Below are 16,093 nucleotides of genomic sequence, written 5' to 3' on the forward strand. Positions count from 1 at the left end.
TGCTCAAACACTGTCGGCTCGGCTGTAGTCTTAGCACCCAGTCTGCTTACCAAGGCTATGGCTGTTGTGTGGAGCTCGGGTGTGTGAAAATACTGTGTGGCCAACAAATTCTTGGGATGCTGCAAATTATTCATTTATCTCTGATGCAGTGTGCCCATCAATTCCCATGCCTATTGGGAGTCAGTATGAATTGAGATGGAAAAGGCTCCAGTTTGCTCTTAGGCATAACAGGACAAATGAAAAGTGGCCGCTGTGCAGAATATTTTTCTAACAGGTATTAGTATAGTTGGTGATAAAAAATAAAATGTATGAATATGACTTTGTGTACGCAGGTTGTGAATCCTAATTTGTACAAAATGTTATATTTATAATTACTGATTTGCAACCATTTGACAATATCTGTATAACATTTGAATCTTAGTAAAAATGTATGATTGTCAAGATTTTTTTTATACATCTTTTTTTATACATCTAGTTTAGCACGGGGGAAAAAAATGTATGAAATGTATGCCTTCACTACTGTAAGTCGCTCTGGATAAGAGTGTCTGCTAAATGACTAGAATGTCTAGAATGTTTATATATATATATATATATAGGTTGGAAAACATACTGTAGTTGGAGAAAATTGAAATATTACAAACCAGTGTTTTATTTATTTAGTTGGGGTCTCAGTTTACTATTGAGAGTAAGAATAGTAGAATACAAGAGTTGATTGTGCATCAGCAGTTTTTATCTTATGTCAGTCACTGGATTGACTGACAATTACACATGTCAATTCTTAGATTAGTAGTTAGTCTAGCCAGCTATCTAAACTTGTAGTAATCGAATACCGACTGGGCATTCAGGGGACCCTCCAGGGGACCCCCATTGATTTTGTTCGTCATTCTCACTCACATATCATATTAACATGGCATAAGTCATGGCAAAATGTGTAGAATTGTAGGAAATTATCTTTACAATGGCAAAAATGTATCTCCACCCTATAGCAAAATGGGTATCATTGCATGAAATTAGCTGTGAAACTGCTATAAAAAAAAAGTTTCTCTGCCCCATGGCAAAATGTCTAGAATTGCGTTACATTTGTTATAAAATGGCAACATTTTCTTTCTGCCCCATGGCAAAATGTGTAGGCAATGAACTTTAAAACATAACATTTCCTTTCAGCTGTCAGTGGGGAGGGGGAAGGGTGCGGAGACGCTAGAATGTATTGCGGTGAGGTGGGGAGACCCCAACCAAATCTAGTTTAGAGCCCCTAAAAAGCTAGAGTCGCCCCTGCTGACTGAAGTATCCGACTCAAGACAAATGCGTTTTTCTTCTGCGCTGTTTTTTTAGCGTTTTCTTCACAGCGCAGGAGGATAGATACGATGGCTCTCCTACGAAGCAACGGGCTTGTGGCGCAATGGATAACGCGTCTGACTACGGATCAGAAGATTCTAGGTTCGACTCCTGGCAAGCTCGTGTATTTTTTCTGTGTCTGAATGAGATTTGGAAATGAGTGATATCTTGTGAATTTGTGCTGAGTGTCTTTGTCTACATGCGCCATTAATTTATACTTCATAAAACTCAGCAAAAAAAGAACGTCCCTTTTTCAGGACCCTGTCTTTCAAAGATAATTCGTAAAAATCCAAATAACTTCACAGATCTTCATTGTAAAGGGTTTAAACACTGTTTCCCATGCGTGTTCAATGAACCATAAACAATTAATGAACATGCACTTGTGGAACGTCATTAAGACACTAACAGCTTACAGATGGTAGGCAATTAAGAAGTTCTGAAAACTTAGGACACTAAAGAGGCCTTTCTACTGACTCTGAAAAACACTAAAAGAAAGATGCCCAGGGTCCCTGCTCATCTGCGTGAATGTGCCTTAGGCATGCTGCAAGGAGGCATGAGGACTGCAGATGTGGCCAGGGCAATAAATTGCAATGTCCGTACTGTGAGACACCTAAGACAGCGCTAAAGGGAGTCAGGACAGACAGCTGATCGTCCTCGCAGTGGCAGACTATGTGTAACAACACCAAACATCACACCTGCGGGACAGGTACAGGATGGCAACAACAACTGCCCGAGTTACACCAGGAACGCACAATCCCTCCATCAGTGCTCAATCTGTCTGCAATAGGCTGAGAGAGGCTGGACTGAGGGCTTGTTGGCCTGTTGTAAGGCAGGTCCTCACCAGACATCACCAGCAACAATGTCGCCTATGGGCACAAACCCACCATTGCTGGACCAGACAGGACTGTCAAAAAGTGTTCTTCACTGACGAGTCGTGGTTTTGTCTCACCAGGGGTGATGGTCGGATTCGCGTTTATTGTCGAAGGAATGAGCGTTACACCGAGGCCTGTACTCTGGAGCGGGATCGATTTGGAGGTGGAGGGTACGTCATGGTCTGGGGCGGTGTGTAACAGCATCATCGGACTGAGCTTGTTGTCATTGCAGGCAATCTCAATGCTGTGTGTGTGTGTTACAAGGAAGACATCCTCCTCCCTCATGTGGTACCCTTCCTGCAGGCTCATCCTGACATGACCCTCCAGCATGACAATGCCACCAACCATACTGCTCGTTCTGTGCATGATTTCCTGCAAGACAGGAATGTCAGTGTTCTGCCATGGCCAGCGAAAAGCCCTGATGTTAATCCCATTGAGCACGTCTGGGACCTGTTGGATCGGAGGGTGAGGGCTAGGGCCATTCCCCACCAGAAATGTCCAGGAACTTGCAGGTGCCTTGGTGGAAGAGTGTGGTAACATCTCACAGCAAGAACTGGCAAATCTGGTGCAGTCCATGAGGAGGAGATGCACTGCAGTACTTAATGCAGCTGGTGGCCACACGAGATACTGACTGTTACTTTTGATATTGACCCCCCTTTGTTCAGGGACACGTTATTCCATTTCTATTAGTCACATGTGTGTGGAACTTTTTCAGTTTATGTCTCAGTTGTTGAGTCTTGGTATGTTCATACAAAAATCGATAAATGTTAAGTTTGCTGAAAAATACGCAGTTTACAGTGAGAAGACGTTTATTTTTTTGCTGAGTTTTTATACACCAGTAACGGTGAAGCTGAATCAATGAGCGGATTCGATTATGCTGAGCCGCGAGGTTACCGTTCTATGAGACGTGACATTAAGGGAAAAAGCGGTGAGGGACAAGGCAGCATAGTGCGTCTTCCAGAAACTTTGAACATAACTTTTCCATAAAATATATGTTCGGATTTTCTTAGTTTTCATTGGGAAGGCCGATAAAGCGTTTTCATGAAATAAAACAATCACTTTTGCAGGTGAAAACACTGAATCCTACTCATTACTTGACATACACTTTTGTTTTGAGCCGACTTCGCCGTGGGCTTTGAACGGGGCTCTCGCCCGGGAAGCAGTTCGATTACAAATTTCACCCGGTGCAAAACACCCCTAACCGGGCGCCTGGCCCAGATTATTCGAATCCCCTCAATGTCCGCAAATTCGATGCGCCTAATAACCATAAAAACCAATCATATTGCCGTCCGCACCAAGTATCCAGAATTGACCAATTAGAGCAGAGTTCTGGTTCTTTGTTGTTGGGCTTGTGGCGCAATGGATAACGCGTCTGACTACGGATCAGAAGATTCTAGGTTCAACTCCTGGCAAGCTCGATCTTTTTGATTAAGATTTGAAAATCAGTGACACTTTGTCAACGTGTGCTATATGCAACATCAACAGTTCGGATTAGGCGGAATCAATGTCCAAAACTGTAATATGCTTTTAAAAAACCATCAGGACAAAGTGAGAAGAAAAGTATATCCACTATATGTATCTTTCATAATTCAGACACTAGAGGGCGTCAATTGCCTTTGAAATAGTACTTTTTGGAAGTACTGTACTGTAGGCCTCAAACAGACAAAAATGCTTGTACTGTGTGGTTCAGTATACTGCTGATATTGATCAACTCATAGTATACATGATTATTATGGTATTTTGTATATTGTGCTTGTTAGAAATATTTATATTTATAGCACAGCATCTGAGGGGTGGAATGCAGTGGTGCCTATACAGCCTTAACCTTTAAGATTTATAATGTGCTCTTGCATGTGTGAATTTACAATGTAACATGACATGGAAATCCTCTCATGTAGCATACTGTGTATTTTCCAGAACGGGGGCATTATGACAAGACTCTACTACGCCCCACTAGCCTGTCTCTGCCTGTGTATACCCATTAGGATTAAGTGCCTTTCACTAACTATCTATTTCATTCTTTATTTATCTTTTATCTTGTTATATAACGAGGGCTGCCATCAACATGCCTTATCACAATTAGTGTTAGATAACCTTGCCATCCAGAGAAAGTTGAGCCCCTCTGGTAGTTCATAGCTGGGTGACTAACGAGCCAAACGGGCACGTTAGCAGACAGAGCTCTCAATGTGTGTCCACTCCCTTCTCACCTACCCACACCCACACCCATTCCTCAACGACCTTTATTGATCTTTATTAATGCAATTCAATCTCTCACCCTCCTTGCCCCCCAGAGGGATGGATACCCACCTATTTTGTGTCTCGCCTGCTTTGACACGGATTTTGCCCACAGTGAGCTTGGGCCTCATTCCCCCACTGCCCAAGGGGTTAAAGGTCTGCATCTCGCTTCACATATTGTTCACAACACTCCCCTCCCAGCAGAACATCAGCATCATCAGGTCCCCAATGTCTGAGTCCAGGGTGATCAGAAAGGTGTATGTCTTATTGCCTGAGATCTCCTCGATGCTGAGAGGAAGAGAGAGAGGTTAGAGAGAAGTACATTCACCTTGATGCACTTCCTCAGGTTTTTTTCCTAGGTTTCTTTCACACATGGGCTGCAAGTAATGAACCTGAAAAGCAGAAAAAGGGTTTGACTATTAAATTGTTATTTGTTAGCTGAAACTGCTGTGCATGTGAAATAACCATAGTCTTGGGCAGCCTCTTTTATAAGGACATTCAGGGGTGGGGATGAGGAAATACAGTATTTTCATCCCCCTCCAGAAGTGTAGCGGCTCTGACAGTAGGGAGGAACAAGAATGTGACTCTCTACTCTTAGTGTAGATGCACGTAAATCATTCATAAGGCGATGTACAGCAGAATGGGATCAAAATGTACAGTGGGTTGGCAGGGAGAGTGTTCCTTTGTGATGCACACACACATCAATTATTGATATCTCCCTCTCCATTTATAGTCCTATTTCATTCAGAGGTATGAGCTGTTTCCATGTACTTCCATTACTGCTACCCTATTACTGCTACTGCTATTACTGCTATTACTGCTACTGCTATTACTGCTATTACTGCTACTGCTATTACTGCTACCCATGGGGAAGCTCTACGTTGTACAGGGGCAGACTGAGAGCTGACTGGATCCAGTCTCTAGTGAAAGTCTACAGACCCCTTTCACAGTCTTCACATTTAACTGACTTTAAATTAAATCTAAAAAGGGATTAGATCAGATAGAGCTACACAATCTAATTCTAGAAAATCTTCTAAATTAGTAAAACAAAATTAAGATGTATCGATTGTCTTCACACCCCAGAGTTATTACTTGGTTGAAGCACCTTTGACAGCAGCTACAGCTGTGAATCATTTTTAATAAGATTCTACCAACCTTGCACAGCTCCTATGACATCATATAGTTATTTTGTCAAAATTGGTCAAGCTCAATAAATTAGGATGGGAATCATTGATGGGCAGAAGTATTCAAACCTTGTCTCTGATTTTCAAGCAGATTTAAGTCAAGGCTGAGACTGGACCATTCAGGAACACTCAATATATATTTGGCAGCATCATGTTATGGGTATGTTTGTCACCTGCAGGGACTGGGGAGTTTGTCAGGATCAAAAGACATATGAAAGCAGTAAAGCCCAGATAAAAAGTTAGCGGAAACCCTGCGTCAGTTTTCTGAATATATAACACACAAATGTTAATGCCAAAGACACACCAGAATGGCTTTTCCATAGGTGTTGAGCGTTCCTTGTCCAGTCTACATTCTAACTTAAATCTGCTTAAAAATCAGAGACAAAGTTTAAATATTACTGTCCATCAATGATTCCCAACCAAATTTACTGAGTTTGAGCAATTTTGTCAAAAACAATGGATGTATGTTGCCCTAAGAGTTGTGCGAAGTTGGTAGAATCTTATTCAAAATTATTAACAGCTGTGATGGTTGCCAATGGTGCTTCCACCAAGTATAACTCTGGGATGTGAAGACATACACAATCTAGACATCTTCATTTTTTATATTTTTGATTAATTTGGAAAATGTTCTTTAATATTCTTTCACTTTGAAAATGTGGAGTAGGTCTGTAGGAAAAAAATCTAATTTAATCACTTTTTAGATGTAATTTTAAGGCAGCAAAATTTGAAGACTGTGCAAGGGGTGTGTAGACATTCACTTGGCACTGCATGTAGAGACTTGAACTCTGTAGCCCCAGTGTACTGTCTGCATGAAAACTCAGCTCATATCAGGGCCACAGCTACAATACTTAAAGACGCACTCCAGATATTTTTGAACTTTTCCTGTTGAAAAACAATATCCCACGTATAAATACAGTAATCACTTAAGGGTAAAAAAATGATGTTTTAAGGAAATAGTGTTTTCTAGACAAAACTGCAAACTTCAAGGAGTAGGCCATTCAAGGAGTTGGTCTGATGGTGCCCTCTGATGTCATCGGCCTCCCCCTTACTTGAGGGAACAATAGAGGAGTAATAGAGAACAAAATACGAAAGGCCCACACCCCAACTTTTGCCATGTCATGAGGATACTTGGACCACATATTATGATGTGCCTTTTGTTAAGTAAATCAGGTGATAAATGAAACGCATTCTGGGAGGACACACACTGACCTACCACATACCTGCTGAACTATCACATTACATACATAGGGATTTTCTCTCCTCTAGTTCTAATCATCCCGTCAGGTTGGTTCAGGACTTTCTGGTTCTGGTTTCTATCTCCATGGTTACATAGCCCCTCCCCCTGCCCATACACTCCTCCCCCCAGAGACTAAATGCCTGTTGCCCTGAGATACAAGACACACACACACACATTGCTACTGGCTACACCCTACACACACACACACACACACACACACACACACCCACCACCACACACCCTCGGATGATCACGAACACATAGACACTAGTGGACTTACTGGCAGACACACACATAACCTACGACTCAGAGGATGAGGGAAGGGAGAGAGACTGTAGCAGCCGTGGTAAGGAGCGTGTAGGTGAGGGAGAGGTCAGTGTGTGTGAAGGTGAGGGAGAGGAGTGTGTAGGTGTTGGGGGATACGTTCTGCGTCCTTCTCTACTGCCTCAGATGGAGATACTGAGAGAGGAGAGAGAGGAGAGAGAATACAGAGAGAGGAGGTTCTGCATGGTATGAGCGGCCTAGTCTTTCAGAGAGTTCACATCAGTCCCTGGTCCCCGCCTGCCTTACACCAGCTCCTCCTCTGGGGAGCATGGCCCAAAGCCTTTCAGTCAATCCCTGACCTGGGGTGGAGTCTGGAGCATATGCTGACCCCCTACGGGCTTTCCCTGGCTGAGGAGCAGGGGTCTCTGTGGGTGGCGGCCGAGGCAATGGGACAGCTAGACTGGCTGTGGGCTGATGACCTCACTGATGACGTCAGTGTGTGTCTGAACCCTGACCTGCTGGCGTCACTGGTCTACTCCCTGCCTGACTGGCGCCTGCTCTGGTCACCTGACCCCCGCTTCCTCAACCACTTCCCGCCCATTGCCAGAGCAACCATTCCATCCCTTCTCCCTGTTTCCACAGAGCTTTGTTTATGAAATCAGCTTCTGGGCGGGGCCAGACTTGCAGGAGGCAGAGTTTCATGCTCTAATCAGAGAGGCCAGTAGAGAGACAGTAGATAATGTTACACTTACAGACACCTACACATCCTACACACAAACCTACATACACCCTGACATAACACACACCTACACACCCTACACACACACTGACACACCACCCAACACACACACCTACACACAGACCAACACACACCCTGACATAACATACACCAGCTACTGTTACAGACTCACCTACTGCTCACACACACATGCCCTCTCACACACACACACACACACAAACCTGCAAAGCCTGCTGTCCACACGCATGCGTCTCACCGTCAGGTAGTGTCTGTCTATGTGTGTGATAGTGATGAGTGCAGTGTTGTAATATGCTGTAGCAACACTTTCCAGACACTGAAGCTTGTGGTTGGTGTCAGGTTGGTGTTGATGTCAGGATGGTGTTGGTGTCAGGTTGGTGTTGATGTCAGGATGGTGTTGATGTCAGGATGGTGTTGATGTCAGGATGGTGTTGTTGTCAGGATGGTGTTGGTGTCAGGATGGTGTTGGTGTCAGGTTGGTGTTGATGTCAGGATGGTGTTGATGTCAGGTTGGTGTTGATGTCAGGATGGTGTTGATGTCAGGATGGTGTTGATGTCAGGTTGGTGTTGATGTCAGGATGGTGTTGATGTCAGGATGGTGTTGTTGTCAGGATGGTGTTGGTGTCAGGATGGTGTTGTTGTCAGGATGGTGTTGGTGTCAGGATGGTGTTGGTGTCAGGTTGGTGTTGGTGTCAGGATGGTGTTGTTGTCAGGATGGTGTTGGTGTCAGGATGGTGTTGGTGTCAGGTAGTTGTTGGTGTCAGGATGGTGTTGGTGTCAGGATGTTGTTGATGTCAGGATGGTGTTGGTGTCAGGATGGTGTTGATGTCAGGACGGTGTTGGTGTCAGGATGGTGTTGGTGTCAGGTTGGTGTTGGTGTCAGGATGGTGTTGTTGTCAGGATGGTGTTGGTGTCAGGATGGTGTTGGTGTCAGGATGGTGTTGATGTCAGGATGGTGTTGATGTCAGGATGGTGTTGTTGTCAGGATGGTGTTGGTGTCAGGATGGTGTTGTTGTCAGGATGGTGTTGGTGTCAGGATGGTGTTGGTGTCAGGTTGGTGTTGGTGTCAGGATGGTGTTGTTGTCAGGATGGTGTTGGTGTCAGGATGGTGTTGGTGTCAGGTGGTTGTTGGTGTCAGGATGGTGTTGGTGTCAGGATGTTGTTGATGTCAGGATGGTGTTGGTGTCAGGATGGTGTTGATGTCAGGACGGTGTTGGTGTCAGGATGGTGTTGGTGTCAGGATGGTGTTGATGTCAGGATGGTGTTGGTGTCAGGTTGGTGTTGTTGTCAGGATGGTGTTGGTGTCAGGATGGTGTTGATGTCAGGATGGTGTTGGTGTCAGGATGGTGTTGGTGTCAGGATGGTTTTGGTGTCAGGTTGGTGTTGTTGTCAGGATGGTGTTGGTGTCAGGGTGGTGTTGATGTCAGGACGGTGTTGGTGTCAGGATGGTGTTGGTGTCAGGATGGTGTTGATGTCAGGATGGTGTTGGTGTCAGGTTGGTGTTGTTGTCAGGATGGTGTTGGTGTCAGGATGGTGTTGATGTCAGGATGGTGTTGGTGTCAGGATGGTGTTGGTGTCAGGATGGTTTTGGTGTCAGGTTGGTGTTGTTGTCAGGATGGTGTTGGTGTCAGGATGGTGCTGATGTCAGGATGGTGTTGGTGTCAGGATGGTGTTGGTGTCAGGATGGTGTTGGTGTCAGGATGTTGTTGGTGTCAGGATGGTGTTGATGTCAGGATGGTGTTGGTGTCAGGATGGTGTTGGTGTCAGGATGTTGTTGGTGTCAGGATGGTGTTGGTGTCAGGATGGTGTTGGTGTCAGGATGTTGTTGATGTCAGCGGCAGGTAGCCTAGTGGTTCGAGCTTTGGGCCAGTAACCAAAAGGTTGTTGGAGCGAATCCCCGAGCTGATAAGGTAAACATTTGTCGTTCTACTCCTGAACAAGGCAGTTAACCCACTGTTCTCTGGTAGGCTGTAGTTGTAAATAATAATTTGTTCTTAACTGACTTACCTAGTTAAATAAAGATTGAAAAGGAGACTGGGATAGGACTTTAACTGCCTCATTGGCTTCAGAGGAGGAGAAGCTTTAAAGTGGCTCTTATTGGCTGTGCTCCACAGCAGATGAAGTCTTTTTCAATAAAGCCACAGTCTCAGATTTCTAAGCTCCTGTCACTACACCCTTACCAAAGTTCCAGAGACTTTACCTCATCATATCAATCAATCAAGTGTGTTTTATAAAGCCCTTTTTACATCAGCAGATGTCACAAAGTGCTTATACAGACACCAAAAACGGTCCCCTTGATCTGAAATAGACCCTAGAACCTTATTTCCTAGTGAGATCTTGTCATGGCATATATTGACCAAAGTGTGTCCCAACTAAAATGGTCTTTGCATCAAACTAATATGGTATTGCATCAAATAATGTAACATGCCTACAATTCCCTGCTTGTTTCTTCCCATGAGACTTTATGGTGTTATTGACCATGGACTCATGTTCCAGAAAGCTCTTATGCAAAATGTTATTCCTGGTTTTGTACAGTACAGTACAATGCCATGAAGTTAACATGTATTACTCTAGGCTCCTGCCTGTGCCAACTACACGTTTTCCTGCTTGTTAAGGAAGGACTTCTGACATTCTACAGTATTTCCAACGTACATGGAAGAGTGGGTTTTGTTGTCGAGCTTCTTGCCGGCGACACTGCACACCCTCCTGACATTATAGCCCAGTGTGTTGCATTTGTTCTTGCGGTAGTCCAGGCAGGTACCCTTCTCAAAGGCGTTATCATCACTGCATCTGCAGGCCATGATCTGCTTGTCTTTGTTCAGAAGGGAGTCGATGAACAGGTAGACTGAACACTCATGGGCACATTTCACTGTCTGCTCAAAACCTAGCGGAGAAAGAGTGGAAACGTGACTGGAATTTTAAAAGGGGGCAGGTAATAAGACTGTAACACATATGAATTGAGCATTCAAACTTTGGACTCAAATGTTCCCCTTTGTGATCAGGTCACTGCATCATTCTAGCCCTGGTTAAATGAACTGGGACTGAGGCTATTCAGAACTGTATCTGTTCCAGCCTTCAATCTTTTCCTCTCCTCAGAATACAGACTACGCCTTAACAAGATTCTGATTATATTCTGATTATACTTTTTAGTTGGTCATTATTTGGGGATTGGTCATTATCCCCAAAGCAGATGATGTCCTGTCACTTCTCTGGGTAAAAAGGCCTGTCTACCTCTTTATGTCTGTGAGCAGACTGATCTGAGACCTGTCTTCAGGCCTGCTTCTCCTGAGGAGATCTCATCATAGCCTGGAGGCAGAATGCAGAGTAGACGGACAGGGCTGAGGGAGGCGTATTTGGCTAATTAACTCATGAGGATGACAGATGCTTTAATGTGCTTCTGTCTTTCATGTAAGAAAAAAAAAGTTTTTGATTGAATCCCCCGAAATCCCACTACCACTTATTTCAGACTATTGGGAATTCTATTCATATTCAGCAGAGCAGCGTGAATATAAGATGAGGCACTGTTTTCACACGCTACTGCTTTATTATTTTAGTTTGAGCCTCTCTGCAAGATAAGTGGTAATGGTTTACTCTGATCAAAAACAGCTCTTCCCCTTAATATACCCTACCAATATTTTTCTATATGCCAAATGACTCTCCCCTCCCCACTCCACCACTGTGACAGACTCACCATTGATTCCATGCAAGGCAATATGTTCCATTAAGCTCTGGAAAGGGTGGCATCCTGGTTGGAAGTCACCCCCGTTGTGGTAGAAGTCAACATGTGCCATAGGCTGCTTGATGCCCACACTCAGCCCCATGCGTTCTTGAGTGTAGGTGTGGATGGCATCCACAAAGAGGGCATCATCAGGGGACAGTCTGTCTGATGCTGCCATGCCCTCAAACAGGGGACCTGCTGGATCCAGACCTGGACAAAAAAAAACACAAAGGATCTCAGGCTTTTCACCAGAGTGCCATTAGACTTGGATACTTCTATAAGAATTGTACTCTAATGCATTATTTAGCAAGGAAATGGTGTGACAAAATATTTACAGAGAGTAGAAAGTCTCACCAGTGATTCGTCCAATCTTTCCAGATCCTCCCAGGTAGCAAATCCAGAGATGTGAGCACCAAGACTGTATCAAATCAGATGAACTTTCTCTGCAGGAAACTGGTAAAACTCCTGACACACAAAGATCACTATTATTTTAGTGTTGATGTGAAAAGGAGGTGATGTGGCATTATTGTCTTTTGTAGGAGACATTATATCTCCTAAAGAACTTGTCTTCACATTTCTGTCACACAAACAGTACTTTGCTATGACAATCCTTGTTGAACACGTTGAACACTTTTCTGACTCTCTCTCACCTGCAGCCACTGTAGCAGGAATGCTATGTCCTTCCCCACTGCCCTAGTGTTCTGGGCTGCGTTAGGGTAGTTCATATTGGCCTGTAAAAGCCAGTCAGTGACGATCACATTGACATTTCCAAGACTGGTCTTCAGAGCAGAAGCAAGAACGGGCACCCAGCTCTCCATCAGAGCGTTTATCTTGGAAAAAGAGAAATGGGTTTTAGTCTCATTTGTAGGGTTGGAAAGGGAGGGTATCTTACTGGAATCCTTCTACGTTTACCAGTAAACTCTCAGAATTTTGGTAACTTTCAAGGTTTTCGGGGGGAATTTTATCAGATGACATCTAGTGGCCTTTTTGAGTACTCCAGATTATCACAGGTGTACATAATTATTTCTGTCCCTCTATGTGGCCTTATCACATGTCAAATATATCAAATAACATAGTTTTAAAATACAAAGCTGTTAAACATTATTATAAATTTAAACTATCAACTTAGTGAATACCATTGGTGTTTAATATGAGGGTTTCAGCATGAAATATCATTTTATTTATTTTTTTACACACTTTTATTTACTTTAATATGTCAAAATGTATTTTGTCGCCAAACTGGTAGCAGTTGTGAAAAAAATAAATAGTTGGAAGAGTTGCAGAGGTAATTCAAAAATAATGTCATTGCTGATAGGATGCTTTTTTCATATTTTTTTTTTCATAATAATTTTTTCTTGAACCATAATCACTAGAAACTCATGGATAATATGGACACAAATATAAAACATGTATTCTATATATGAAGACATTTATAAAAGTTATTAAAGTATAAATTACAAAAGTTACCATATATTACCTGTTCATTACCAAAATGATAGAAGATGCCGGTAACTTTGGTAATTCACCTGTAGCTTTGCAACCCTACTCATTTGGCTCACATTTTGTTGTAAGGGACCATACAAATCTATATAACTTACTACAGTTTCCATCACATTTACCGGCCTGCATCTGAAGTGCAGAACAACAACTGAGTAAAATAAGGAGAACTGCCACCATATTATATCTGTTCCTCCACTGTATATCATTGGGTGCATCTACTGTCCATTAGTGATGTGTTTTACATAGGAGCTAATGGCCATGTTGTGTATGTGTCATCACTAGTTGAGCCAGGAGGAGAGGAGAGAACAGGCCGTACCGACCATGATAATGATGAGAGGATGACTGCTGTTGAAACCACAGGAGGTCTGAGTATGAGGTCTGAAAGCCTCCACCGTGCACCAGTCCTCTATGTCTCTAGCACCATCAGAGTAGAGCTTGAAGACTGTGCTGGTAATGTGAGGCATCTTAATTCTCAGGACAGGCTTCGGGTCCACTACAAACATAAAAAAATACAAACATGGTCAATGCAGAGTAATAATAGAGTAAAAAGGTATAATGTTTTAGGATTTTATATTTGACAATAATGTGTTTTGAAGTACAACAACAGATTATTGTGTACAGAGTGGTAGAGCAAGCATTTTCATGCATGTGCATTTCATACATACCTGATTATTGAACAGCACAGGGTTCAAACCCTGTACACTCACCCTCTGCATTGACTTTTTGTTCTGGTAAGTGTTAACTTGTGACTAGAGTCTGTGTATTCCTTGTCTAGTTTGACCATGAGTGGACACTGGACTAGAGACACTGCCCAATATACAGTATAACTTTGTGTGGTGATAATGTAATCCAGCTTTCATTTGTGATTGCAAGAAATATGAGTTGGGAAACAGCCCTTAGAGATGGTAGATTTGTTTTGTTCATACAACTTACTGTATTTAAAAAAATATTTTATATTAATATTTAATATTTATATGTTATATATATATTTTAAATATTTGTTTATATTTTATATGCAGTGTTTGTTTTATTTTCGCCAAACTCTCCCTCCACATTGTTGTCACTTCAGCCACAACAATGATAGTATTGTAGTAGATACTTCACAACAGTAATCTATTTTACATCTAACTAGCACAGTTAGTATCTTTATTCTCAGAATTGGTCATTTCACAGTCACCATTTTGACCCAAATAGGAGAGTTATTACTTGAACAACATGCATTCGGGCATTCAGAAAATAAGCACAGCCCCTAGAAATAAAATGGTAGACCTCCACAAGTCTGGTTCATCCTTGGGAGCAATTTCCAAATGCCTGAAGGTACCACGTTCATCTGTACAAACAATAGTAGGTAAGTATAAACCCCATGGGACCACGCAGCCGTCAAACCGTTCAGGAAGGAGACGCGTTCTGTCTCCTAGAGATGAACGTACTTTGGTACAAAAAGTGCAAATCAATCCCAGAACAACAGCAAAGGACCTTGTGAAGATGCTGGAGGAAACAGGTACAAAAGTATCTATATCCACAGTAAAACGAGTCCTATATCGACATAACCTGAAAGGCCGCTCAGCAAGGAAGAAGCCACTGCCCCAAAACCGCCAGAAAAAAAGCCAGACTACGGTTTGCAACTGCACATGAGGACAAAGATCGTACTTTTTGGAGAAATGTCCTCTGGTCTGATGAAACAAAAATGTAACTGTTTGGGCATCATGACCATCGTTATGTTAGGAGGAAAAATGGGGAGGCTTGCAAGCCGGAGAACACCATCCCAACCATGAAACAAAGGGGTGGCAGCATCATGTTGTGGAAGTGCTTTGCTGCAGGAGGGACTGGTGCACTTCACAAAATAGATGGCCGCATGAGGAAGGAAAATTATGTGGATATATTGAAGCAACATCTCAAGACATCAGTCAAGAAGTTAAAGCTTGGTCGCAAATGGGTCTTCCAAATGGACAATGACCCCAAGCATACTTCCAAAGTTGTGGCAAAATGGCTTAAGGACAACAAAGTCAAGGTATTGGAGTGGCCATCACAAAGCCCTGACCTCTATCCCATAGAAAAATTGTGGGCAGAACTGAAAAAGCGTGTGCGAGCAAGGAGGCCTAAAAACCTGACTCAGTTACACCAGCTCTGTCAGGAGGAATGGGCCAACATTCACCCAACTTATTGTGGGAAGCTTGTGGAAGGCTACCCGAAACGTTTGACCCAAGTTAAACAATTTAAAGGCAATGCTACCAAATACTAATTGAGTGTATGTAAACTTCTGACCCACTGGGAATGTGATGAAAGAAATAAAAGCTGAAATAAATCATTCTTTCTATTATTATTCTTACATTTCACATTCTTAAAATAAAGTGGTGATCCTAACTGACCTAAGACAGGGTTTTTTACTTGGATTAAATGTCAGGAATTGTGAAAAACTGAGTTTAAATGTATTTAGCTAAGGTGTATGTACATTTCCGACTTCAACTGTATATTTCATGTACCTCTTTGTATTTTCAAAGTGTGGAAAGGGCTATTTTTGATTAACACCCAACCCAGGAAGTTTTAAAGTGACAAATCAGACACTCATCTGTTCCACTTCCCTTGATTTTCCTGGCATCACCCAGGTGATAAGTGAGCAGCAGGCAGCACAGGACTCTGAGCACCTGGACCAGAGCCATGGTGTCGACACAGACTCCCAGGTAATCCTACATACACACACACCTCAGGTGGAGAGCACAGCAGCTGAATAAGGCTAATAGAAGAGGGGAGTTATTAATATTTAAGCTGAGTGTGAGCTGGAGGTGAGGCCCTCACTGAAGATGTATGCAGGGGGTGATTCATGAAGTCAGGGTGGGCTTGAGAAGAGAGTAAAGAACACTTTGTACTCAGATAGAGTAGGAAAAAGTAGGAGCAAGGGTACCTGGGAAAGGGAGACAAGTCAGGTCCTGATTGGCTGTCGTCCCAGATTGCAAAAGTGCAGAGGTGGGTGTTGGGTGGGTGGAAGAATGG

At 43.0% G+C, this 16,093-nt stretch overlaps 1 protein-coding gene and 2 non-coding genes across 3 annotated transcripts; 2 read left to right on the plus strand and 1 right to left on the minus strand.

Moving 5' to 3' along the window:
- The first annotated feature begins 1,385 nt into the window (after positions 1 to 1,385).
- On the plus strand, positions 1,386 to 1,458 carry trnar-acg (transfer RNA arginine (anticodon ACG)). The gene has a single exon. It is a non-coding gene; the product is annotated as a tRNA-Arg (tRNA).
- Positions 1,459 to 3,552: 2,094 nt separating this feature from the next.
- trnar-acg (transfer RNA arginine (anticodon ACG)) lies at positions 3,553 to 3,625 on the plus strand. The gene has a single exon. It is a non-coding gene; the product is annotated as a tRNA-Arg (tRNA).
- A 712-nt stretch (positions 3,626 to 4,337) lies between these two features.
- LOC106562208 (hepatic triacylglycerol lipase) lies at positions 4,338 to 15,802 on the minus strand. The gene is given in 11 exon segments (XM_014126912.2): positions 4,338 to 4,351; positions 4,483 to 4,749; positions 7,322 to 7,366; positions 7,612 to 7,645; positions 10,533 to 10,768; positions 11,576 to 11,812; positions 11,957 to 11,995; positions 11,998 to 12,067; positions 12,253 to 12,432; positions 13,414 to 13,595; positions 15,666 to 15,802. Coding segments are annotated over 11 exon segments (1,401 nt in total). The 5' UTR covers positions 15,763 to 15,802.
- Positions 15,803 to 16,093: the final 291 nt, after the last annotated feature.

The sequence above is a fragment of the Salmo salar genome, chromosome ssa11, assembly GCF_905237065.1.
Source record: "Salmo salar chromosome ssa11, Ssal_v3.1, whole genome shotgun sequence".
Classification (NCBI taxonomy): domain Eukaryota; kingdom Metazoa; phylum Chordata; class Actinopteri; order Salmoniformes; family Salmonidae; genus Salmo; species Salmo salar.